Genomic DNA, 27,967 nt, shown 5'->3' on the forward strand with positions numbered 1-27,967 from the left:
TTTCTTGTCTAATTGCTGTGGCTAGAACTTCCGGTACTATATTGAATAAGAATGGTGAAAGTGGACCCCCTTGTCTTGTTCCTGATCTTAAGGAGAAAGCTTTTAGTTTTTGCCTGTTGAGTGTAATGTTGGCAGTAGGCTTCTCATATATGTATTTTATTATGTTGATGTATGTTTCCTGTATTCCCACTTTGGCTGAGTGTTTTTATCATAACTGGATGCTGGATTTTATCAAATGCTTTTTCAGTATCTATTGATATGATCAGCAATTTTTTTCCTTCATTTTGTTTATGTGGTATATTACATTTATTGATTTGGGAATATCATACCATCCTTGCTTTATTGGCATGAATCCCATTTTGTCAGGGTGTATGATATTTTTAATGTATTGCTGAATCCAGATTGCCAATATTTTGTTGAGGATTTTAGCAACTATGTTCTTCAGAGATACTGGTCTGTAGTTTTCTTTCTTTGTTGTGTCTTTATCTGGTTTTAGGATTAGGATGATACTGACCTCATAAAAAGAGTTTGGGAGTCTTCCCTCTTCTTGAGATTTTTGGAGTCGTTTGAGAAGTATAGGAATTAGTTCTTCCTTGAATGTTTACTAAAATTCACCTGTGAAGCTATCTGGTCCAGGGCTTTTGTGTGCCAGGAGTTTTTGATTATTCCTTCAATATCACTAGTTGTTATCAGTCTTTTCAGGCCCTCTGTCTCTTCTAGATTCAGTTTTGGAAGATTGTATGTTTCTAGAAATTTGTCCATTTTGCCCAGGTTGTCCAATTTCTTGGCATATAGTTGTTCATAGTAATTTCTTACAATCCTTTGTATTTCTGTGGTATCAGTTGTAACTTCTCTTTTGTTTCTGATTTTATTTATTTGGGTCCTCTCTCTTTTTTTCTTAATGAGTCTGGTTAAAGGTTTGTCAGTTTTGTTTGTCTTTTAAAAAAACTAGCTCCTGGATTTATTGATCCTTCGAATTGTTCTTTTAGTGTCTATGTCATTTAATTCTGCTCTGATCTTGATTATTTCCTTCCTTCTACTTGTTCTGGGCTTTGTTTGTTGTTGTTCCTCTAGTTATTACAGATGTAGGGTTAGGCTGTTTGAGATTTCTCTGTCTTCTTCAGCTAGGTCTTTATTGCTATGAACTTTCCTTTCATTGCTGCCTTTGCTATGTCCCATAGGTTTGGAGTTATTGTGTATTCATTTTCATTTGTTTCCAGATACTTTTTTATTTCTTCTCTGATCTTATTCTTGACCCATGCATCATTTAATAACATGTTATTCAGTTTCCATGTAGTTGAATGTTTTTGAGTTTTTTTCTTGAGGTTGGTTTCTAGTTTCAATTTTTGTGATCTGAGCACATGCTTGATGTAATTTCAAGTTGTTGAGGCTTGTTTAGTGTCCTACCATGTGGCCTATCTTTGAAAATGTTCCATGTGCTTTTGAAAAGAATGTATATTTTGCTTTTTGGGGGTGTAAAATTCTATATATATCAATGAAGTCCATTTGATCTAGAGTGTCATTCAGTGCCACAACATCTTTGTTGATTACCTCTTTGGGTTCATCTTGACCGGGACCTCTGTGCTTCCTGAACTTGCATAATTTTCTCTCACTAAGGGAAGTTATCTGTCATTATTTTTTCAAACAAGTTTTTTATCTTCTTGCTCCTTTTCTTCTCTTTCTGATATTCCTAGGATGTGAATGTTGTTACATTTCATGTTGTCCTGAAGCTCCCTTAAACTACCCTCATTCTTTTTGAGTCTTTTTTGTTTGTTTGTTTTATTTCTCTGACTGGTGTAGTTCTTTCTACATTGTCTTCCAGTTCACTGATTTGGTACTCTGATTCATCTAGTCTGATTTTAATTCCTTCTAGTGTATTTTTCATTTCAGATATTGTATTTTTCATTTCTTCCTGGTTCTTATTCATAATTTCAATGTCTTTTTTCATGCTGCTATAGTTCCCACTAAGTTCCTTGTAGCTCTCACTGAATTCCTTGAGCATCCTTATAACCATTATTTTGAATTCTATGCCTGATAGATTGCTTGTGTCAATTTCATTTAGCTCTTTTCCTGGGGATTCCTCCTTTCCTTTTGAGTGGGGATTATTTCTTTGTCTCCCCATTTTAGGTGACTCTTTGTTTGTTTCTGCATTCTCAGGTTGCTCTGCTTTGCCTACTTGTCTTTGTGGGGTGGACTTCTGTGGTAGGACTTCTGTGTGACTCAGTGGTGCACTCTCTTTGTTCTCATGATCTGGATGCTCTAGCATTGTCCTTTATTCAGTTTATGTGGGCTTGCTTGTTGTACTTGCGCTTTGATTATTGATGGCTCTTTCGTCAGTGGGTTCTCCCCTCTGACTGTGTCTGACTGGGAGTCACAGCACCCACCAAGTCTTGTATGTGCCCATTGTGAAGTGTTTTCTGTTCTCCTTGGCTTTAAAACTTCATAGCAGATAAGATTCCATTGAATGTTCAGTTTATATGTTGGCAGATCAGCCAAGCAGCCAATTTGGGGGCAAGAGCAAGTGGACTCAGCTTCTACCTAATTGGCTGCCATCTTCTCTCTTCTGAACCAGAAAAATGTTATGCTTCACCAAGCACTGGTCTACCACCCCAAGGGCACCAGAAGCCATGCTGAGCTCTGTCTTATAATTTTTGATTGCACGCTAGAGATGTTATATAAAATTGCAGCAGAGAGTGAAATAAGTAAAAATTTATCCAAAAATAAGCCAGAAAAAAAATCACTTCTTTTGTTTCAGGTTTTTATGGTGAGGTGGCTAAGTCAACCTGACATTTACTTGAGTTGCGTGTGGGCTTTTTTTTTCTTTTTACAGTCTCAGTTTAATTCACATTTTGAGGCTGTAGTTAGGATTTTCCTTTCAATGGGGTTTGAACTGTGTACACTGGTGAGATTCCAGAATATTTCTTTCTGCTCTCCAGTGGAGCCACCGTCTTTGATTAATGGGAGATCTCAATCTCTGCTTTATAGCCCCTCATGTGTTCTCTTTCCTCTCCAGCCTTGCTCCTGGCTGTCTGTATCTTGGGAGAGTTCTCTGTGACCTGTCACATTGCTGTGCCTTAGAAGGGTAGTTGCCTTGCACTGCTTGAAGATCCAGAATGCCTCAGAGGATTTTCTGTCAGCTCTCCTATTCCCCTTTTCCATTCCAGCTTTCACCGGCTAAACTTTTGTTATGCCTTAGATAGGTTTCTATCAGCTATAATTCTTCATCCCTAGTCTATAGTAGCCAGTATTTCAGAGAGCTGGCATGCACTTCTCTTAGCTCTGAAACCTTGGACCCCACCTTCAGAGGACCAGCTGCCTTAGAATTGGGAGAGGTCTTGTGTAACCCAAGGGAGCATCTCTGAGCAATCTATATGCCCTGAGCACTCAGTGATGACCCATAGGAGAGCATTATTTGGTAGATCCTATATCTCACTCTGTGACTCAGGTTCTTTGGAATCCTAACCTGTTGTGCCAGCCCTAATGTAACCCTAAAAAGTTTGTTAGAAGTTTGGCTGGTTTCTTTTTACCTACATCTGTGGAGGCTCCTTCCACTCCCTGAAGAATAAGAACAGCCGTGGGTCTGTTCTCTGAGATAAAAGGCTCATGATTTTCTGGAATGTACTTCATTAGATGTCTTCATGTCATCAGCTTTCTGAGAAGTTTTGAAATTATGGTTGTGTAGCTTTTCCAGCTTGTTCCGTTTGTTGGGGTGAAAGCAATGGTCTCTTGAGACTTTCTACATTCTTTGGGGATCAGAAGTTCTGTGTTATTCTTTTCTTTTTTAAAATATTTTATTTATTTACTTCTAGAGAGAGGGGAAAGGAGGAAGAAAGAGAGAGAAAGAAACATCAATGTGTGGTTGCCTCTCAAGTACCCCTCACTGGGGACCTGGCCCACACCTAGGCAAGTGCCCCGACTGTGTTATTCTTTATGTAGCCTTGCCTCCTCTGCCTCTCTGAGTACACCGTGTGGAGGAGGACTTCCGCCAGCAGCCTGTTTACTCCCATTCCCACATCCATTGTTTCAAACAAAGCATATAGCATTTGTGCTTCGGAATGAGTCCCTTGCCTTCAGAAAGTGTGTTTTGACTGACACTTTTTGAGCTCAGCTGTTGTTGAGTCCTGTTATCATCCTTCATACATTTTGTCACCTTCTATCAAGTGGCTTTGCATGATCTCATCTGCTTTTGGACACCTCTCCACATATTTTAGGATCTATGAATAATATCTGTTTTCTAGTTTTTCCAAGAATAGAGAAATCAGAGTACATTTGTTCTTGTTCCTCATCCCCATCCCGGAAGAAATGGAGAGGAAAAAAAAGTGATGACTTAGCGGGAGCCTGTTAACTTAGGCAGCCGTGTTTGTATTGCAGATCTCATTTAATCATCATAGCAAAGCAGGCATTTTTATTTCCCTTATGCAGATGGGCAGATGGAGAGTAAGGTTAGACACCCCCTATGCAATCACATAGGTAAGAAATAGCAAAGCTGTGATTTGAATCCTAGTTTAATTCATACTGTTACATAACGTGCTGATAACCAAGCACATTATCTTTGAAGCATGTAGGTTATATTACTGTCTGAATTCTTTTCAGGGTTTGGGATAACATGTACAAATATTGTTTCTTTTAGAGACAGAGCAAAATGATGAAAGGGGCCCTAAATCCTCAAAAAAACATTGCAGCTCAAAGCAGAGAAAATCCAGTTCAGATATATGTGAAAAGAATTAAAGAAAAAAGACTAATAATGGGAGACAATGTTGAGTCCAAAGAGTAAGGAGGGACCAGAATGCGATGGCAGTCCAGTCTTTACAGTCAGGAGTCAGAGTGATAACCCGGAACAGAGCCAAAATGTCGGTGTTGGGTGAGGTGTGTGAGACCATCTTAAAGTAATGCGCTGAGGGGGTAACCCAGAGTTTCATGTGCCAGAGGAGTGGACTTGCTGGCTTTCTCAATAATAATCGTTATTATAACCAGAGCGGTTATTTTTCTTTAATCCCTAGTATGTGGTAAGCACTCTACTAATGAAACTTTACCGCAGCCAGACCTGAGGCACATAAGGATTCAAAAACTTGTTTACTAATTGCAGTTGGAAGAGAACAAGGCTGGGATTTGGATCCAAGCTGATCAGGTGCCCAAAGGGGACACCCTTCCAATTCATCATATTTCCAACAAGAAACTAAAAGCAACAGCAGTTAGCTCCCAAGCTCACATAAAAATTAAAGTGTGTATGAAATTTTCATTGCATTCAGAGCAGAAATAAGATTGAACAGAAAAAGGAGTGACCCCAACTTTACATGCCGGGGTAAGATTGGGCACAATTTGGTTTGTGTTAGACTCCGGAAGAATCTATCTCTGAGTGCGGTGGGGCTGCCATGTGTAAAGATAATTCAGAGAAATTCAAGGGTGGGTCTCTCAGATTAAAGGCTTGGAAAATTAGACAGATGCAGAAAGGCCATGGTGTCATTTTCTCTGGATGGAAAGTTGTAGAACTGTTTGGCGTCTTCAAGTTTGGGAAGAACTGTTAGGCCAAGTGTGGTCAGCACCTGTTGTTGGTCTCCATTGCATGTGTAACTATAGCACCATTGATTTCCATTTAAGTTCAGGAAATAATTCCTGACAGTAACCAGTGACTGTTGGCAGACCTCATTTGTGTAAGGTAAGGAACCTCCTCCCAGAGGTCTTTATCAGATAAGTGCAGTGTGCGATCATGCCGGGGAGTGACACAATGGGGGGACCTCTCAAGGTCCCTTCCAGCCCCAAGGTTCTATTATTATTGTATATTTATGGAGTGCCAAAATTGGCTACGTTCTTCTCAGAGAATAGAATCACATTCAGTCCCTGTCCAGGGCTATTGTAGTCAATATTAGAAAGATTAGCAATACCTTGGTTGCCAAATCAAGTCAAAGTTTAGTGGGCACGTGTCTAACTATCTGCAAGTGTGTATCCTCTTAAAGAACATTAGAGGTTGGCATAAGAGCATGGTAAAAGATCTTTTGTTAGTGTAAAACACTCCGATGAGATTTGCATTAGGTTCTTCAAGGCAATTTTGTGAACAATAATAATAACTTATTATGTGATAAGCAATCTAATCTAGAATTATTGTCCTAAAACATTTTATTCATAATAACATAAAGAAAAAAAAAAGGCAGTGTATTGAGAAACTGTTTTAAACAGTAGGTAATATTTTGTTATTTTGAATGGATAACTTTGAACTTCTAAAACCATTTTTGATTTAGAGTCCATTCTAACAGCTGAACTACAAAAAATAATTATGTCACTCATTTAAAACTGCAAATATAATCCTGTGTTTTTACTGAAAATGTGGAAAACGCCATCATATATGGTAAAAATGAACAGTTTAAGTTGTCTGACTTTGAAAGGAGTAATGTTCTCATGTTTCTGTTTAACATTAACTATCATTTATACCTAATCAAGGATTTAACATTTATTGTTAATCTCAGATGTTATATAGTTGTAGAATTTTAGTTTACCAGAAACCTACACTCCCTTCTCCCAATAATCTTTCCACATTTTTTATTTATTTTAAACTTTTTATTTGGAAATAACTTCAAGCTTTCGGAAAAGCTTGAAGAAGAGTTCAAAGAATATACATATACTCTTTACCTAGACTTACCTATTAACATTTTGTTCTGTTTTATCATTTATGTATGCCTTCTCTATTGATCTTTTTCTATCTGTATATGTATATATTTTTCTAAGCCATTTGAAAGTAAGTTGTATACATCATGCGTCTGTGTTTTTAAAGTAATGTGATTTTATAACTTTCTCCAAAGTAAAAATAATTTTTCTCAGATAACTCTATTATTTGCCAACATTAGAGGCAACCCGAAGCATTATATTTTACCTTACTTTTGCCCTGCTACCTATTTTAGCTACTGTCCATGACGTCCTTTCCATGCCTTGTATTGGGAGTATATTTTTTTCTCAGGTTGTCCTTAAATAAAGTTTCAGGTCTTCCCATAGAGCACCTGTTGCAACAATACATAATATTATAGCTTTGCCATTTGACATATTAAAGAATTTTGTAAGGTGCTAAATTCTTGTTACATAATTTCAACTGAAGAAAACTCATTTGCAAAATGTAAATATTCACATGTGAATAATTGAACTGGTTAGATTTCTCTTTAGTAAAATTACATGGGTTCAATTAAAGTTTTGACCCCTAGGTTTGTTTATTTTCTCTTTCAGTTTGACATAGATCCACAAGGCTGAATTTGCATGTTTGCATATCTCCTTCACCGCAGTTTCTGATTCCACAGGTCTAAGACTAGATGTCACTGAGGGCATAGGTACATGATTTTCTGAATGAAATGCAGCTGATAGAAAAGGGAATGGGATTCAAGTCAAACAGAAATAATAGGGGAGGAGAAATTTATTACCCTATTTTTATTGATGTTATTTATTGACATCTTTACTGTTTGTGATTGACACCAACTTCGAATAGATCTACTCAGAATGTTTGTTTGAGTAGTCTGAAATATGGAAGAGATCAGGTGTGACAGCAGCGAGGCGCACAGCTCTCTGAAGTTCTTATTCGCTCTTCATGAATGTTGAGGACACAGAGCCAGAATCAATTTAGGCTCAGGGAGAAGGATGGTCTCACTGCTCAAACAAACCGTTTTGTGGGCGGAGGTGCTCCTGTGTTTCTGGAAGGACTATGGATCAGAAAACAAACTGAAAATGCAGCGCAGTGTCACCTTCTTCATGCAGCCACTGGATGTTGACTTGGAATTTTATTAGAAAGTTCCCTTCTCTTCTGATAACATGTAATTCCTGTCTGTTGATGTTTCATTTTCTTATATGTTTATTAGTATTATCCATACTACTTGCTTGCTTCATGCTCGCCCTTCTGCCAGAAAAACTAGACAAAATTAGTTCCAAGAATATTTTTCTTTTTGTAACACCAACACGCAGGATGTGCGGTCTATAGTAATTCTTATTCATTTGAAATACAGCAATTTGTTCCTGTCAGTAGAGGATAGGTTTGTTGTTTTAAATTGCCGGGTGTTGTTTTTGCTGGCATGTTCTCCAATACAAATTGAATGGCTGACAAAAATCTATTTGTATGACAGTTCAATCTAGATAAGTGCCCTCTGTTGCCTAACAGTACAATTTGGGGTCTCAGAGATAAAAGCAAACTGAATGCCAGGCTTGTAGTAGAGCTTCTTCATGCAGATAACAGAAGTAATCCATATTCCTCAGGTGCACAAATCATACAAACAAAGGAAAATATGCATGCACATCGTCTTGTTTGAAATGGTGGTCTTTTAGCTTCTACATAATAAAAAATGGGAATATCTAACTTAGGAGAACAATGAAACAGCTGATATGAGAGATGCCTATATATGGAATTAAAGAGAAATGTATTGACTTATAAAGTTGGAGAGAAGTCTGTTGCTTAGCATTTTCCCTTAGTGTGTTGGCTTTTGTTGAATGAATTTGCTCTCTATTTTAACGTGCCTATTCTAAAATGTCTTATATCTTTAGACATGGATTCTTTTCTAGCTTTGATATTTTGCTAGAGGTAGGGTTGAAAGAGTCTCCTTTCCTCCCAGGATGAGGAGCTGAGGATTTGTACCTATTGGCTTACCTCTACCTGAAAACATGTCTTTCCATACAAGCATCTCTCAGATATAATTCATCTATAAAAAGAAGGATGAAATATGTGTAACACCAGTTCTGAGGAAAGAATTGAGACTAGTGCATAAGAAAACAGACATCCTGGAAATATGGCTAAGCGTTCCCATTGTAGATATTCTGAAAAAATAGGAGTCTAATCCGTAGGACTTGTTGATCGATTGGATATGGGGAGTAAGAGAGAGAGTGGGACAATTTCTGGGTTTTTATCTGGGGAGACCATGTGCCTGATAACAACATGACATAGGGAAAACAGAAGGAACAGCAGTATACATAGAGAAAAATGACCCACTTGTGTTAAGTCAGACATGCCTTTAGGTGATCGAAGGCATCCAGTAGGAATTAGATTTGTGTGAAGAATATGTAGAACACATGTCTTTGCTAGCCTCTGGATGATATTAGAACGATGGGTTTAGATGCGATCATTTAGGTGAGGGATACAGAAGGCTAAGCCAGGATGGAGACCTGGGGCCGCCTGAGGGAGAAGTTATGATAGAGACCAGGGAGGAGAGACCAGAAGGACAGGAGGTTTCCAAAGGAAGGTAGCGCTGTACCTGCTGAGGTGAAAGTGGTCAACAACGTCAGGTGCGATCAAGAGGACTAGTGAAAAAAGGACTGAAAAGTGGCCGTTGGAGCCATAGTTGGTACAGTTTGAGTAACAAAACAAATTAGCATTGGATTATGAGCCAAAGTATAAAATAAATAGTCATGAGTCCATAATCATGTTAATAAATGATTGGATGATTAACTTGATCTCCCATCCAGGGGAATGGCAAATAACGTATGTTGATACTCCTCCCTCGAGGACATGAAGCCTCAGTCCCCACTCCACAAGTGTGGGCATGCACAGTGAGGACAGCGTGGGAAGGAGGAGAGAGTAGCTTTACAGTGGAGAAAACTGACAGACACTGCTTCAGCCACGTGGTCCACGTCAGCCTCCACAGTGATTAAGTCTTGTGAGTATATACCTTTGAAGTGATGTGATGAAAATAGCATTTTACCTCTACGGTCTTCCTCCCCAAAATATATAACCCCAGTCTAGCCATGAGAAAAATTTCAGACAAATCACAGTTGAAAGACATTCTACAAAACACCTAACCAGTAATCTTTAACACTGTTCAGGTTATCACAGACAAGTCTGAGATATTGTCACAGCTGAGAAGCAGCCTAAGGAGACATGACTACTAATTGCAATGTGGAATCTTGGATGGTATCCTGGGACAGAAAAAGAACATTAGGTACTAAGGAAATCTCAAAAATGTATGGACTTCAGTTGATAATTATGTATAATAATAACAATTGATTCACTAATTGTGACAAACATACCATATTAATGTAAGATGTCAGTAACAGGGAAACTGGGTGTGGGTTATATGGGAATTCTGTACTGTCTTTGCAACTTTTCTGTAACTCTATAATTGTTCTAAAATAAAAACTTTATTTTAAAAACGTGTCCAATGATTTTTGACAACTGGGAAGTCATTGGTGATCCTGGGAAGTCTTGCATCATGGTAGGAAAGAATCCGGTTTGTTTTAAGTTGAGAAGTGGCCGAGACATGAAAAGTGGAGTTAGTGTTTATAGAATGTTCTTTCAAGAAGCTTGGCTAGGAAGGGAAGGCTAAAAAGAGGTTGGACATTAGATGAGGAGAGTATTATAGAGTAAAATAATTTTTTAAAGAACTGATACAACTCAATGCAAGGAAGAAAAACAACCCAATTAAGATATGGGCGAAAGAGCTGAATAGACACTTCTCCAAAGAGGACATACAACTGGCCTACAGACATATGAGAAAATGTTCAACATCACTAATCATCAGAGAAATGCAAATTAAAACCTCAATAAGATATCACCTTACACCTGTTAGAATGGCTACCTTCAATAAATCAACAAGTAGTGACGAGAATGTGGAGAAAAGGGAAACCTAGTGCACTGTTGGTGGGAATGCAGTCTGATGCAACCATTATGGAAAACAATATGGAGTATTCTTTAAAAATTAAGAATGGAACTCTCTTTTGACCCAGCAATTCTGCTTCAGGCAGTATACCCCAAGGATCCCAAACACCAATACAAAAATATATATACACCGCTATGTTTAGAACAGTGCTGTTTACAATAACCAGGATTTGGAAACAGCTTAAATGCCTATCAGTAGATGAGTGTATAAAAAAAGCTGTGGTATATTTACACAATGGAATATTACGCAGCAGTAAAAAAGAAGAAACTCTTACGTTTTGCAACTGCAACAGCATGGATGGACCTGGAGAAAATTATGCTAAGTGAATGAAGCCAATCAGTGAAAGAAAAATACCACATAAACCCCCTTATATGTAGAATCTAATGAACAAAATAGTAGCAGAAGCTTTGATACATTAAACAGATTGACAGCTGCCAGGAAGGAAGTGGGGGATGGGGGACAGGATAAAAATGGTGAAGGGATTAACCAAAGGACACTTATGCACAACCCGTGGGCACAGACAACAATCTGGGGACTGGCCTGGGGAGGACAGGGAACGGTGCTGGGAGGAGGTGGGGAAAGGAAGAAAAAGTGGGAACAACTGTAACAACGTAATCAATAGTAAATAAACAAATAAATATATAAAGCTGGAGTACGTTTAAAAATGTTTATATTCTGAAAGACAAGAATCAGTAGAGAGTGACACATTAAAGATACAAGAGGAAGAACATTTAATTGATGAAGCAAAGCCCCTGAATAGGCAGGAATTTATCCTATTCAACTGAAAATGGAGACATTTTAAAGAAAAGCATGTTGCTTATGAATCAGGTATGAATATTTATATTTACTTCATTATATTTAATAGTTTTGGGGTCACCCTGATGTAGGAGTAATCTTCAAAATGTTTTCACAGAGCATTTGAGCTAAAAGAATTTTGTTTTATTGCCTAAGCTTCATAGTTTTATTGGCTGTATTCATAAAGCAGTAAAAAGCATATTGCACATCTTTGCCTTATGAGTACTGTAACCTCACTACAACATAGCATATTCTACACTAAAGAATCTGTCACAACATGGGTCCAAAAGTAAGTTCCAGGAAACATATATTGTAAAAATTGTTTGCCTATGAGAAGGCTGGTTCCAATCCAGGATTTTAGAGGAACCACATAGGGAGTCGCCAGACCCCAGGGGTAAGCGGGCCATTCCTAAAGCATCTTGATGACCATAACTGCTGAGGCCCTTTTCCTGCCCTGTGGGGAGATGACTCTTACTTTCCAGGAGTGTCCAACCTTTTGGCATCTCTGGGCCACACTGGAAGAAGAAGAGCTGTCTTGGGCCACACATTAAATACATTGCGACACGTAATCACAAAAAAATCTCATAATATTTTAAGTAAATTCACGATTTTGTGTTGGGCCGCATTCACAGCCATCCTGGGCTGCATGCAGGATACCCCTGGCGGTAGCCTTTGAAGATTAATCTTAAAACCTATCCAGTTACAGCCGTAGGTGTGGTTGTGACTCTCCCTCTGAGATCAAATAAAACATTCTAGCTTAAGCAGTTCTCACTCTTGAACTGTCAAATTCATTATTAATATTCTAGATATTGACAATAACTTATAAGTAAAGGTTTGGTTTTTTTGTTTGTTTGTTTGTTTTAGAGCAGTGACAAGAAACAAAATCTACAGACTAATCAACTGATGATATGTTCACAGAGCTGGGAGAATGGTACAGCCAGCCTTGCCTTGGGGAATGAGTCATAAGACAACCCCAGCCTGTCCTTGTGGTCAGTGGCAAGAGCACTGGCATTGAGAAACAGATTCTCTTGTTCTTTCCCAGCTGTGTGGCCTTGGATAGAGAGCTCATCTGGCTTAGAACTCTACATCCCTAAATGTGTAGGCTGTTCTAGGTGACGCCCGACGTCACTGTCAACTAAAAGATCCTGTCACGTGTTACTAAATGTGTATGATACATGCTATGTATCAGTTACAGAGAATCCTCAAGATCATTTGTTCTTGGATACCTACATCACTTGAAATTATGACTATTGACAGATTTTTCAATGAATGATCCCTTTTCCTCCCTAATGCTAGGCAGAATACATAGGGAAACATAGATACAACTTAATTGTATAGATATAAAAACTTTATTTAGTAGTTCTTTTAAAAATATAAATGAACCATTTTTTTCCATAGCATTCATTTATCAGAGTATCATTTTCCAGTAGGAATGTATATCATTTTCAAACAAAATAGTAAGCAGTTTGACATTCTGATTATTTCAGATACTGTCTGTGGAGTTAACTTTATTTTGTATTCAGAAAGACTTTAAAGAATTAGATTTCCTCCACTGCATACTTACTCTATTCCAGATGTGGACAACATCTGGGCATTCTATCATGAGCTGATTTTCTGAATGAAGTAACTTAATTATTGATTGACAAGCTTACATGATTTAAGACACAGCCACACTGTGTTCAATAGCAATGTCAAAGTCCTAAATACAAGCATATGCAAGCAACTGGGGCCATGATACTAAGATGCATTTTGAAACGCTAATGCCAAACTTAAATTTCAGGCTTAAGCTTAAAAGTGCTGCAGAAGGAAATGAAGAAGTACAGTTACTTGATTTCTGGGCTCTCTGTTTTACAAATCATTAAATGATGTAGCAGCAGTGTGTTTGGAGTTCCTAGTATAAATAAAAGCCTCTTCTAGCATTGCGAATCACAAATAGAGATATTATTCCATATGGATTGCATATGGGTTAGTGTGAACCTTTTATGTGTGTATGTGTGTGTGTGTATATATATGTACTCATTATATGCCTGTGTTCACATGTGACATGATAGCTAAATTTCAAAAAATAATTAAGAGAAAATATGGTATAATTTATCTTATTTACAGCCAAAACATAAATATTCAAACATGTAATATGTTTTTCGAAAGTACAAGCAAAATAATAAATGAGAGTGATTATAATACAGACACATCAGTATTTAAAACTTTTTTACATATCTCCTCCCGGTTTTACATCCTTCAAGAACAATGGGTTATTTCAGGGTTCTCACGCTAACCTGCTTTTCCAGCTGTTGGTAGCCTAGCAGCAGGGCATGTTAGTATTTTCTCTCTGGTGCCTTGCATATGGTCCATTGGCCATGAGTTCATGATAGATAGAAAGTGTGTTTTCCCATTATTAACACTACAGTATTGGTGATACGTGGCATGTGCACTTTCTAGCGAATGAACTTGACATTTAACTCTAAAGAGTCCCTTGAGCAAGAGCAAGCCATGTTAAGTGAAATGATTACCTAAAAGAAATAGATTGGAACTTAGTTTCTCTGATATCATTAAAGAAATGCAGTAGTTTTTACCATTAAAAAATTTGCCCAAAAATTACGGCAGCAAAAATAAGGAATTGGACAAAACAATGTAGTGGAATTACTGGGTTAAATAATATGCACTTTTTGAAGCTACTTTTGGTGTACAATGGCAGATCACTTTCTAGAAAGGATGCACCAATTTGTAGTCTCAGTCCTACATGTGTACTGGTTTTATTGCATCCTTTTCAATGTTATGAATTCATATTTAATTAAACATCCTTTGCAGGGTTATCACATCTGAGGTATCATGGCTAAGTTTCCATTTGTTTATAATACTTAAATCCTCACAACAGCCCTGGGAAATAAATCTCACCACCATTCTTCTAGAGATTGAAGAAGCTGATATTCAGAAAACTTAATTTGACCAAAATCACATCTTGAAATGTTATCTCTGCTCTCTTCTCTCAGTGCCTATGCTTTTTCATCTAACAACTTTCCAGGGATCAGACATTTGCCTAGTAGCTTACTCTGCCTTTACCTAAATCGTACAGTATGTTTTAATCCTAAATCGCTTTTTGCTGGAAATTAATACAACACAGAGTACAGAGGACACTGTACTAAACAAAATTTCACAAATTCCCTTTTATTTTCTTATCCAAAATTTCAGTTTCCTGTCCTAGACTGATGAGCCTTCTTTTAAGTCCTGGGTCAGTGGTGGAGTGTGGATGAAAAGCTGAAATTGGCCATGGAAAAAAAGAAATTAAGGTTAAAAATGGAATGCTTTGTGCCAAAGATAGATGCATTTTGGAAAATGCCATCTGGGCATTTCAGAAGTATGATACTATTTAATTAGAACCAGATAAAATTAGGTAAGAAATGAACACCAGCTATTATAATACTAGCTAATAAATATAATTTCACAGTATTCTGTAGATATCCCAAAGTGTTAATTATAACAGGAGCAGTTAAATTCTTTAGAGCAGTTAAATTCTTTGGCTATGAAAGCATAACAGTTTTTAATAGATGTATCACCTGGTAACCTTGAGCATTATTAAATATATGGAGACTGCAAGACATGGTAGAAGCAATGGAAAAGTCTGGCCAGACTGGGTAATTTGTTTTAGACCTATGGAGAAATCTATTAACCACTTCTTCTATAGACCAATTTGATTAGGAAGTAGGACAAGCTGTTCTTTCATTACTTACCAAAACCATACTGCACTTTCTATCAATTATTTGGCTGTCTGCAGCACATAGATTAGAATAAAGGCCTTTCTTAGTGTTTGTGAACATTGTGGATTGCTGATTAGTAATTAAAGTACTGAATGAAGAAAATTAGGCCAAAATTGAATGGGAATGAGAAAGTCTTAATTCTGTGATACAGATGTTAGAAACAGATTGTCTTGAGCAGCCCATTCAGTTAGTGACATTGTACATAACCATGGAGTGTTTGCCTCCCATGGAAAACTCAGGCCGAATGCCTTGGAGATGGTTTCCGCTCCCATGCCTTGTGATGTAGCTGTATGGGTATTAATTTAGTGAAATATCCTGTCTGCCAGGTGTGGGAACTAGCTGATTTTATTGTAATACCAGATCATTACTTAATTCATATGCAACAGAGTGCAGCACATGGAAAGCATTATAAATCTATTTACAATGTGGCTGGTCTGATGATAACATTGTATTAAATTCCCAGGTGAGGCAATTTAAGCAATTGCTTTGCCATGTGCACTCCTTGGAAATTAAATTCTCATATACGCTTTAGTAATAAACCAACTTCATTGTTATGCTTTTGCTAGTGGTGGGCTGTAGAATCCTCATTCTGGTTATGTATACCCTGTTTCACGTGTAGAAACATACAGGCGCGGGATCGCAGATCACAGTTCTTAATTAGTTTAAGCTAAGTTCATTCATTTGGTTTCTACAATAGTTTAGCAGTGCCTGTCCAGGAATATATTCAGTTCAGTTGGGAAATGTTAAGACTTGGGTCAAGTAGAGAGTTTTAAGCCAAATTGCCAGATAGAACTGAGCAAGGGTATCTGTTTGAACTTGGCTTTGAGAAAATCAGCCACTCAGTATGCAAAAGGTCTGTTCATATACCAAGTGAAAACTGCTTGGAATCTGAAATTCTCACTTTTATAACAAAGGACTCACTTTTGTCATCTGTTTAAAATAGCCATTGAAACAGTGCATCTAACATCCTAGGGATAACAATCGTTGTTAATGTCATTTTTTTTATAGTTCATATATAGTCTGTAGATTTTTCTCTCCAATTGTGTCTAGTTCACGTAAGTGTATAAGTTAAAAGGAGTAAGTTTTACACAAACACAACTAAAAGTGAGAAATGCTCTTGTATTGTATTTAACATTGGGTGTATGTGTGTGGCAAATAGTGTCAGTTGAAGCTTTTCCATCCTTATGGTACGGACCCCAAATTACAATAGATTACAAACTGCATAGAGCTTCTGTCTTCTCCAGAAGCTACATATAAAGCACCAGTAGACGGTGGTAACTGACAACTAAGACTAAAAATGTTGACAATTTCTTGATTTGCCTGGTTAGCTTATGTATAGAAGTCATTAACTATTTATAAAATGCATTATGAATTGGGTTCCTTCAAACTGTAGCTGAGTGTGTGACATTTGCAGCTCAAATCCTTATGCTTGCATTTGGCTAAAGTACAGATTTTATACAGTTGATAATAAAGCAAAATTATTTTAGTTAGTTTATCAAGATACAGGAGATGTTTCAGTTTCGTTAACTTCGAATCTTCCAAATTAAATTATGACATGCCACTTAGTAATGCAGAGTGAGGGTTTTAAAAGTTCCGTAAAAGGTGAAATAACTTATTGATTTTTAGAGGAAAATTATCCATAAAATAAGCAATTTGTCACTCAAAGGGATTTTCCTTTTTTGGTAACCAATTAGTTTAATGATGATCCTGCAGGCTAAATTATGGTTGATTACAATCAGCTTACTTAAAATTTCAAACCATAAAAAGTTAGGAGAAAATACCAATGTCAGGCATTTAAATATAATTCTTAATAAAACAAAGTCATGACACTTAAAATTTTTTGTAAAATGATACTCAAGTGTAAAGAGTTCAGTTTCCAGCATTGGTTGTATTGTTTTTATGAAGGACTATTTCTGATATTTGAAATGAGTTATCTTTTCATTCTTTAACAGAAGTCAGTCCTATCAGGGAACATTTTGTAAACTGAACCTATCATTTGCTTAATTACATCCAGAAAGCTATCCAAATGACCAGTTTTTACCATCCCAATGGTAAAGAATGACATTTACAGGGACCACCCTTCAACTGTGGATAAATTCTTATTTATCCTCTGTTGCTGAGCATGTACACTCTTAATTGCTGGTTTTCAAAAACAAGATGAGATATTTAGGGATACATGCTTGTAATTTTCTTCTTCTTTTGAAGTATAGTAAATCAAAATAAGAATATAATGTAATTGAACAATCTATGCCAGTTTGTTGGTATTTTGGTGAAAAAAAGGAAAAACAAAAACAATCTCCATATGATATTCTCACATACTGTGGAACGTTTTAGTCCCCCATAGTGATGAAATGAATAATTAAAAAGGCAGCTCTGATACCACAGCCTGTTTAAAGGTTCTCATTTCCTTTAATGCTGTAAAATACTTTGCTTAGCTAGTTTGAAACTACTGTAGTGGGAATCTCCACATGGGCAAAAGAAAGGTTTGGCTTGATCTAAATATTGTAGTAAGGCCATGGAGTATACTGTCCTTATAACTTAACATTTTTCAGTACAGTTCTGTATGAAGTTAATAGAAATAGCTAATTAATAGCAGCTTGAATAAATACAGTAAGAGTAGCAGACTTAATTAATACGCTGTTTGTGGTGGTAAGACATCGCGCGTGTTCACAGGTGAATGAATTGGGTCACTCCTGAATTGTTGAGACGCCTGATATAAATGCCATTACTGACATCAGGCTAATGACTTAGCTTTTCTACTTTGTCCTTTCTGCAATGTTATTGGTTTTATTTACCTACGTACAGACTTATTGCATTTGTCAAGGAATAAGATAAACATTTGTAGCAGGGAGCGCGACCTTGGGGTGCAGACTCAGGGTAGGGATGGTACGCCATCATCTCCTTTATACTGAAACATTTGCATTTTCTTTGTATCTTTTTCCTGAATGTCCAGGGGGTAATAAAATGGGGAGGAAATTTTGTGTGATAGAATGAGCACTGGGCTGTGAGTCAGGACCCCAGTTTAACCAAAGCTACCTTTAGAACTTCATGAGACTAGCTTTTTCTTTTTTCTAAAAATTAAAAGGGTATCTAGATTTATTTATTTTTATTTATACCCCATTCAGCCCTTTTCAACTGGGCTCTGCCATAGAGTTAAGCCCTAATGCCCTAAGGCTTCTCTGTTCTATGTAATAAATTAAATTCTCTTTCATGTACCATTCTTGGGAGAATTGAGAAAATAGTTACTGAAATAATTTTCTGTGTTTTGTGGTTCAGATAAGAACCCCAATTGAGAAAAGCTGCTACTTTAAAATGATTTAAAATCTATTGGTTTTTCTTCTCCAAAGTGTTTTTAAATTCTAATATGATTTCATGTTTAATATATTATGATCTCTATGTGGCAAAGCAGTGTTACTCATTCATTAGTTTGGAAATCTAATTAAAAATCTGTTGACTTCTGATCATAGAATATAGATAGTCCTTTTAAACTGCAATAACTTTTCTCATAACAGTTGGACAGGTAAGGAATTTTAAGTTCGAAACTGTAGACCCCAAGTGAGAAAAAGATTACCATTTTCCAACTGCCATTTTTAAAGCAGAAAAGGCAGCAAGTAGCCTATAAATCTGAATCTGGGTCTGAAATAGTGATGCCGAAGTAGCATCTAAGGACTGCACTCCAGCTTCACAACTAATCTCTGGAGCCTTTTAGCTTTTCCAAATGTGTACAATTCAGAGAGTTCATGAATTGCTTGCAGACATGTCCCTCTGACTTCACAGGTAAAGGTAGACTTCTTGTAAAACAAAACTTCACTGTGTGAAACACTGACTCATAGGCCACTTGTCTTTATTTACTGGGACTGTGAAAAGTTGACTCATAGCCTGCTTGCTTTTATTTATAAGGATTGAGACATTTAATTTGTATTACCAGGCACACACATGCATGCACACACGTACTCCCATACTTTTCCTTAGGCCATTATTTAGAGAGGACTTAGAGACATTTAAATTATTGTTTGGAAATGGGACAGGCTTTTAAGCTTCATATCTCTTTTTGGTTAGTAACATCACAAAAATGAAAAATAGATAGACAATTTTTCAGGCATTCCAGTGTATGTATGCATGCAGATATAATATTATCCTAGAATTAGAGAGTTTAAAAGACCTATATTGTAAAATCCATTTCCTGCCACAATATTAAAGAACACCATGTAGTCTTAATAACAATCTGGTGAGTTTTGCAGATATATAGCTATATAGCTGTATTTCCTTTAGTTTAGTGTTCTTATTTGAATTAACTGTATATGGGATAATATACCAGTTCTGATCCATTTTCAATATTAATGGAGTACTTATACACTGCAGAGTTTTCTTTCATTATTGGTATTTGAAAACCTTGTAATTTACATTCAGCTTCTCAAGTTCAAGAACTTTACACAACTTTGGTTTACAGATTTTAGCAAATAGGTTTCCATTAGGGGGCTCTCGAGGTTTGAGATGATCAGCCTTGCTACCAATAATGCTTCGAAGCCTTTACTTCCTAACGTTCATCTCACTCTCCCTTTTTGTTTTGTTTTATAGAAAAGGTCACGGATCGCCTACAGTGACGAAGTACGCAATGAGCTCCTAGGGGATGATGGGAATTCCTCAGAGAACCAGGTAGAATGCTAATCAGGGAGGCCCGGTGGGTGGCTGGAGGGTGAAGGAGGTCACTGGCACACTGGGCTCTCAAGCTGCTCCTTCACAGTATTAGCAGCAACTCATGTGGAAGTGATACTGTTTAATGCAAAGCTGGAGTCTTAATCAACTTCAAAATGTTTCTTGGAGATCTTACATTTAACCCTTTACCTTGGGATCACTGTCTGCTATCTTTAAAAAAAAATCTTTTCTTCTCTTTTCTTTATTATTTAGTACTTAAGGAATAACTTGAAACACACTGTTTGCAGACAAAGCCAAGGTCTTCACCTCAAACACATGTAAAAGGAATAAAAAAGTACACAATGCACCTTTGATAATAATGCAGTATAATTAAATCAACACTTGCAGCAAAACAAATGAAAGTAAGCTTTCAAAATTCAACAGGGCAGCTCAGTCTCCTATTGTGTAGCTTCTTAAAAATACATTCAATAAAATGCAAATTGTAAGTGCCAGTGTGGAACTTGGATACCCATATAGTAGTTCTGCCTCTGTCTAATAATAAGAATAGTAATAATAATAATAATAATAGGAAACATTGTTTTGCAATTTAAGATCTGCATAAACAAAAAGTAAGGTACAATTTCTTCTTGAAAGGGCCTTACAGCTTGGCTGTCAGTTCTCACTGGGTTACATAGGGGTGTCATGAGTCTATGTCCCACTTTTTTCTTTGAGTTAATACTGCAGATTTAATTAATTCATATAGATAATATATATGACTTCTAAAAAATGTTTCAGGAAACTCAGTGCAGAGATGATTTTTAAAATGTCTCAAACTACCCTAGTGACTGATTCTCTTTGAAACTTTTAAAGATTGAGAACTTCAGAAGCAAGACTTGAACATGTTTATTAATTTTACTTTGGCAAGTATTATAAAAGTCTCTACTCTGCCTAAATAAAATAAATCATTCACTGAGTAAACTAAAGTTTTACTAAGATTGTAGAACATAATAATATATTGATACATGTGATAAAAATTACATAATTTACCATTTCAGATAGATATTATAGGTCTTTTTATGCTGAAACTATATCACTATCTACTCTAATGTTAATATTATAAACAGGGGTGTTGCTCATGTGATTAAGTACCCCATCCACCCACCCCCCAAAAAAGGAAGAGTCACTGAGCTGATTATGTTTGTTTTTGGAAAGGTCTCACCTTCTCCAGTGTTTGGATGTTATCAGCTTGAGTTCAGACATGTAAACACGGTAAGATCTGACTTGGGATTTCAGCTTTCCTGATTGAGATGTGAGAATAGCTAAGGGAAAAAAAAGTATATGGAGCACATGAAACAGAAAAAGGTGGTGTGATAAAGGGGTCTTACTCATAATAGATTAAATAACGTAAGGATGAGAGAAAAATATTTTCTTCCTATATTGAGTGAGATTTAGCTTGCTCATACCTCTTGAATCAGTGAATCATAATTTTATTTCCTATCTTTACTGCAAAAAAACATTATCTTTATTTTTTACAAAAAAGTAAATGTGTAGTCCCATGTCAGTTCCTTAAAAAGTTATAGATCTTTCCCTCGTCTGAAACTACAGCCTAATGTAGAGGAAATGGAAGGGAAGAGGGTGTTCCTGTCGAACTAGATCCCTTCATTGTGATGGGCGTTGTGGTTCTGTGACAGGGCTCCCTCTGTCTCTCTCTCTTTAACCACGTTCACTTCTCTTAATGGACATGTATGTGCCTAAAACATTTGTCTTACGCACCTATAGGTATGATGTTTTTATGCCTAAAGAAAAATATTCCACAAAAAATGGATTGAGTTCATATTTTCTGAATTTTTCAAATTATATTCCTGTCACTTTCAAGTGATAACACAGAGATTTCCCATGGACTTGTATAAATCCCACTTACAATTCTGAAAGTGCTTGGAGAACCTGAAGGTTAGGCATAAGAAGCTGCCACTTCAATAGAGTATGATAAATTATAGTCATGGGTATGTAACTGTTAGATTATTACCTATGTGAAATTTTCAGTCTAAAATTTGAATTAGGCTTGAAAGTACAAAGAAACCCTTACCTCTTTGGATATTTAGTTACCAGGTGTAGAAACTTTCCATATTATAAAGAAGAAATTCAATTTTGTTTTTAGGCTCTTTGTCGTAACATAGGAATTAAAATCCCTCAAACTAAAACAACCTTAAACAGGGATGGCCACTTGAGGAAAACTCTTTATTCTGCATCAGCATTCATTCAGCTATGGAATTAAAACAGAGCCCTTTCTCTAAAGGAAGAACGGGTCTTAACTTGGCTCTTCATGTTAGCGTTTGTAGCTGAGTAGCAAAGAAGATAGTCTTTTCTGGGTAGACTTACGTGTAATTTATATAAGAAAGTATTTTCTGCCCACAAATAAGTTTATTTTCAAGTTAATTATTGGTAAATTGATTTTCAGAACTTACTGGCTTATCATAAACTTTTAATATACAAAGAAAACTTGAAGATAAACAAATTGAGACAAAAATAACAATATTTGTTTCATTGAAATTGAGATATGTCTCAATTTTTTTAAATTATAGATCAGAAAATGAAAATAACAAAGAACCCATAGCAGTGGTAACAAATAGGTAATACAAGCAAAGTACTATTTAGTTAATTTTGATGCAATATATACAACCTTCCTATAGTGGCTTTTTTTGTGGTGATTTAGACAAATGTGTATGCCATAGCTATTATTTCTCATTCTGGCCATTTATAATGTTTTTTTGTAAGGCACTGAAACCTGGCTATATATACACATAATATTATAATATTCCAATTAACTATATAGTATATTAATTTACTCTTTGATATATAAATATTTCCACCATGATTAGAAATGTCAAGATTTCAAAAATTAAGAATTGTTCAACTGCCTCTTTTATGTCCCTCATATAGTACATAATTTCATGTAATTTCAATTTAATTGCTTTGTACAAATTTATTTCTGATTCATATTTATTTCTGAATCATTTCCAATTCATAGTTCTTGATTCATGGGTATGAATCAAATATAGTTCATCCCTGATTTACAAAGAAAGGACAGAATTACCTACTTCACACGTTTGAGCACTGTTGTTGGGTCACCAGCTTTCCAAGGATTGTTGTCCTTGGCATTATCATTCTAGTCTTTTAAAATATCATATTTTCCACTCCACATTGCAACAATTTAGTTCTTGAGAGAATTGAGATTTTTATATAAAGAGATGCTATATTTTGAGTGGAAAGCTTAATAGCTGTTAAGTTGATTTAGTTTCATGAAACCCATTCTCAGAAAAGGAAAAAAAAAAACCCCACATATTGTAGAATTAAATCCCCTTCACAGTAAAGTATCATAATGGGGTGAATAAAATGTTCCAAGGAATACTTTTGAACCCTAATAGACTCTCAGTTACCATATGCAAAATTATACTGATCAGTGAATAAACGTGAGTAAATGATATTTGAGTAAATCCTAGATAGAGAGTTCAAAGAGAAATATATAAAGAGGAGGATATTTGTAAACGTGCCAAAATTTTTGTGGTAAAGCAATATTTAGCAGATAGGATTGCTTAATTTTTTTAATACGAGTTTCTCTTAAGTTCCGATTTGAGCTTGCTGTGCATAACGTGTGTCAAACTTCAGCCGCAGACCAGGGGGTGAAGTCGGTCAATTTAATTCCCCGAGATCTGAAGGAGGTCGGTATCATTTCATATAGCCCTGGCAGAGCAGATCATTACCAGGCACAAATCTGTTCGTTACGTGCTGAGGGTTTATAGCAAAATAAATAGACTGTCATCATAAGTTCAGAAAATTGTGTGTTCGACCCACGATAATGTGTAAAGGGCGTTTAATAGAGTTCAGCATTTATTCGTTATCTGTATGCGGACAGAGACGGCAGTCGCGTTATCAGCTTTAAAAAAAAAAAATCGGGAGTCGTGGGGGTCACGTGACGCACCGCCCACACAGAGGAGCGCGCGCATGGACCCTCACATGCTCAGCAGAGCAGTTTTGATTTTAGTCACAGCAGAAGGCTTAACCACAAGAGATTCCACTGGTTCAAACCAGCGTAAACCAGATTTTTTCAGCCCACAAAGGAATAGATTACCTCTTATATCACATTCTGCATTGGGGGTGGGGGGGCACCTCTTTGTTTCAAAAAAGATGTTGATTATCATAACTCAACATGGTGGCATGGCACACTTTCATGTCGCCTATGATGGAGCCAGTAGCTCGATAATATAAGAAATCACTATTTCTGTCTGGTATAAGCATTGTTAATTTTCAAATATAGACCATCTTTTGTTTACTTGAATGAAAACTCTCAGCCTTAAAAAAAAAAAAAAAAGAAGAAGATAAAGATTAAAACCCGTCCCATTACCTAGCTTAGCTACAAATCCGGCATAGAGCTTGAAGGCAGCCATGCAGCACAAACAAGATAGAACGTTTTTTGTTTGGAACCTATTGAAACAACAAATGGGTAGCATTTTAAACACTCATTGATTATGGCAGGGTGGCATGCCCCAAATGGTCTCCATCGCTGAGGAGTAGTTTTAAACTTTGGCCCTTTAAGTATCATAGTCAAGCGATGAATGGCGCCCCCAGAAAGGAAAAAGCTATGCGATCCATTCCCAAATCCTCTCTTTCTGAGAATTAGTGTTTGCCTTTTTCCCATGATGTTCGGATAGCAAAGCAAAAGATTCCGATATATGATAGGCCAGGTATTTTTTTGGTTTAAAATTCTACCTCTTCTGAAGCAGAATAGTAGCTTTCCACATAAAGTGATGGGGGGCTTTCCTCACACGCACTGGATGGTTGCTGAGCGTATTAATTAAAAATAATGACTTCTTGTATATTTTGAAAGGACGACATTAAAAGTTTAATTTTCACTGAGACATTATGTAATAGATTCTATACCCATTTTATGACATTCATAACAATTTTGAAATCTCATTCTTTTGTGCTTGAAATACTTTTCATATAACAAATGAAATAACAGAATAAGCTGGAATGCATGCTGCCTTCTTTGAATTGGAGACAAAAACAGCATTAAGCATTGAGAAATCTGGGCTACAGTAAACATGATACTTTTAGAGAGAATTATAGTGAGCAATTCATAGCACGTTTCTCCCAAAGCAATACTTTAATCTATTGGCCTGCATATGTCAAGTATTATAACAGATGTTGCAGATATTTGGATGTTTAAAATTTATCAATTGTAGACCTGAATTGCTGAGGCTGCACATTTCAGACTTAGAACGTGGTTTATAGTCTCTTCCAACCCAGGTTTCAGTTTCTGTTCATTGCATAAAGTATAGCAATCATCTCAACTATACAGTGGTATCTGTAATGTACAATACTGTCAAACATGCACATCTTCCCAACACAAAGAATGCACCAAATGGCTATATCCATTGTCTAGTTTCTAAAGAGTTAAGCAACTTGTTTTATCTATTTTTATTTAAGGCAAATAGAAAAATGTTTTACAGAAGAGAGTTAAAATGTTATCATAGGACAATTTACTAACAAGTAAAGATAGGTTTGGGGTCTGACTTTAGTGAAAACAGACAGCAGTACAAATGAAGTAAGAGAGTTCATTGCTCTGAGATGGCCCAGTTTACAGAATGAAGACAATTGAAAAATAAAGAAACATCAAAAAATTTTTAAAGGACCATATGATTGCAGTAGCCCCTTAAGCAAAACAAACATCTGGAAATTAACTCTAATATACAGTGTTTCTAAGGGTGGTGAAATATTTTCTAATACCATGTCCTAAGTATTATCTATTCTGGTGTGCTTTATTCTCAATTAAAATAATGTTATCTCCAAATGCAATTTTTTTTTACTAGAGTGGGTACAAGTATGACATTAACTAACATAATAGTTTGTTTTAAATACTTATTAGGACAAAAGCATGAACTATTAATCATTTTCATTTGTAGGTAAAATCTGAAATCAGCTGTCAAGATTCAAAATCTAGAAACATCCTGAAAACTTGTATATACAAAACCTTTTCAGTGGTACATTCTTAGAAGAGAGGAACAGTAAACTTGTTTTCTTTCTTTATAATATAGACTTCTATGAAGTCGTTCCCCTTTATTTCATGATGGTGTCTTAGATGTACTTTAAAAGAGAATTTCACACTATTCTCTTTGTTTAATGTGACAGTGTGAGAAAGTGATCTTTATTCGTTCAAAAACTCTGCATGTAGTCTATGTTTAGGTTCTTTTAATGTGTTTGTCTGTGATTTTTAAATGCTAAACATGTAAACAGATAAATTGTCAATGTTAATTCTGTATCCTGTCACACAACTGATCTTTCTTTCCTGCCATTTCTTTCCTTTTTATCTTTTTTTGTGCATTCATGTTGCAGTTGATAAAATTACGTGAAGAGGTGAGTACTTTCTAGCTTGCTTTTTTTTAAATTTTGTTTTTCCCTATAAAATTGAGTTTCTAAATCTGAATTAAGATCTTTGGGTTCATTTTTCCAGGAAAATCTGCACATACCCAAAGTACTGATTATATTGCTAGAAATATTCTCTGCTGATTATCTTTAACAAACAAGTATATCCAAAACATGTTTGTCTCAGTGATCATTGTTATTTGTTGGCATCAGGTGGAAAGTTCACATTTTAAAAGCCCAAAAAGGAGGAAAAACAAAGGAATATCTTAAAACTATGCTCAAGTATAATTTTAGTGAAAACTAACTTCAGACTTGTTTTATTTGTAATGGTTTCACAAAGTAGTCAATATGAATAATTTTTTTCTGTCAATCTGATTTACTTCACTGAAACTGTCTTTAAATAAACTTCTTTCCCTTACCCAAAATTCAACATAAGATACCATGAATCTATTATCCTTTTGGGGAAATAACACATACGTTATAAATGCCCTACTAGTCTGTGTACACAGATGCCTGAGAATAGCCAAAGCTCTCGTCATTGTTAAACACTTTCCTTTCTGTAGGAAATAGCACCCAAGTGAGTTCTCATTTTTCTGAGTTTGCTAACCTGTTTCATAACGCAGCTTCAGACATTTATGTGGCCTAGCAAACACTTATAGCAATGTTAATAATTTTATCCGCATATCAATGAGAAATAGTGGGTGATTCTGTATTTTTTTTTAATTAGGCCAAACTCATCAAACATGCTTTGGTACTCTTTTCAGTGATAGTTTTATTTTTTACTTAGTGCAGTTTTGTTATTTTTATATCAGGACATAAAATAATGGCTCATATTGCAATTTAAAAATTGCCCAGTTGCTTATAATAATCAGAGTGCTATAAATTATTTCTGAGTTTAGATTGACTGCATTGATGGAAATTTTTCTAGAAGTTTTTTATTGGTTTGTCATCATTCTCTAGGGGATAGAAATGTTAATTTAGAGGCTTGTAGATCGTGGTCTTCAACAACTCTTAACTGAAGATGTATGAGTGATATCTTCTCTTAGAAAAAGCAATAATGATATATAAAATGAAGCCTGAGAACACACAAAACCCACACCCTCTAACCTTTTTGTTTGTTTGTTTCTTCGTTTGTTTACCTTCTCTACATGGAAGCAGATGTGTACACTAAATGAATATTATCAATTGCAGTTCTGATATATAAGATTATTCCTGAGGAGGGGGTGATGCATCCATGGTTTTTTCTTTTCCTTTTTTGCAAGACAGAATATCTGCTTGTATGTATTTGCCTATTTTCATGCTTAGATGAAGAATTGAATTTTCAAATGTTATTGGAACTAACAACAGATTTGAAAAACCTCTATATGAAGAAACTACATGAAGCTCTGGCCCCTGAATTTAGCAATGAATATAATTAATAAAGGCGTGTGCTTTATTACAATTGGCGTTTTTGATAGAAGACATTTTGTTGTTGTTAAGCTGAATTGTGTGGATTTAGCAATCTTAATTCTAAAAGCTGCAAACATAACATCTGCACTTCTTTCCAAATATGTTTTATCATTATTTTATGGCTTAACTTTTTTTGTGCTGCCGATAGCAACAGTTTCATCAGTTATGCTTCTGGAATGCACATTTCCAAAACTGTAACCTGTAATGGAATTGTACTTGGAAGAATTATATCACTCAACTAATGGAATAATATACTCTGAAACAGTCTTTCAACAATCTTTGAAATGGATGTAGCAT

At 35.9% G+C, this 27,967-nt stretch overlaps 1 protein-coding gene across 5 annotated transcripts in view; it reads left to right on the forward strand.

Moving 5' to 3' along the window:
• Positions 1-27,967, forward strand: part of VTI1A (vesicle transport through interaction with t-SNAREs 1A) — a 332,201-nt gene that overhangs the window by 56,143 nt on the left and 248,091 nt on the right. For 2 of the 5 annotated variants that reach the window (XM_054581520.1, XM_054581523.1), the window contains exons 4-5: positions 19,742-19,819; positions 26,192-26,212. In XM_054581520.1, the coding sequence (XP_054437495.1) occupies positions 19,742-19,819; positions 26,192-26,212 (99 nt within the window). Of the gene's footprint in view, positions 1-19,741; positions 19,820-21,010; positions 21,068-26,191; positions 26,213-27,967 lie in introns of all 5 variants that reach the window. The other 3 variants (XM_054581521.1, XM_054581524.1, XM_054581522.1) reach the window with 2 other exon arrangements.

The sequence above is a fragment of the Pteronotus mesoamericanus genome, unplaced genomic scaffold (assembly GCF_021234165.1).
Source record: "Pteronotus mesoamericanus isolate MK-2021 breed Mesoamerican mustached bat unplaced genomic scaffold, CSHL_Meso_final contig_657, whole genome shotgun sequence".
Classification (NCBI taxonomy): Eukaryota; Metazoa; Chordata; class Mammalia; order Chiroptera; family Mormoopidae; genus Pteronotus; species Pteronotus mesoamericanus.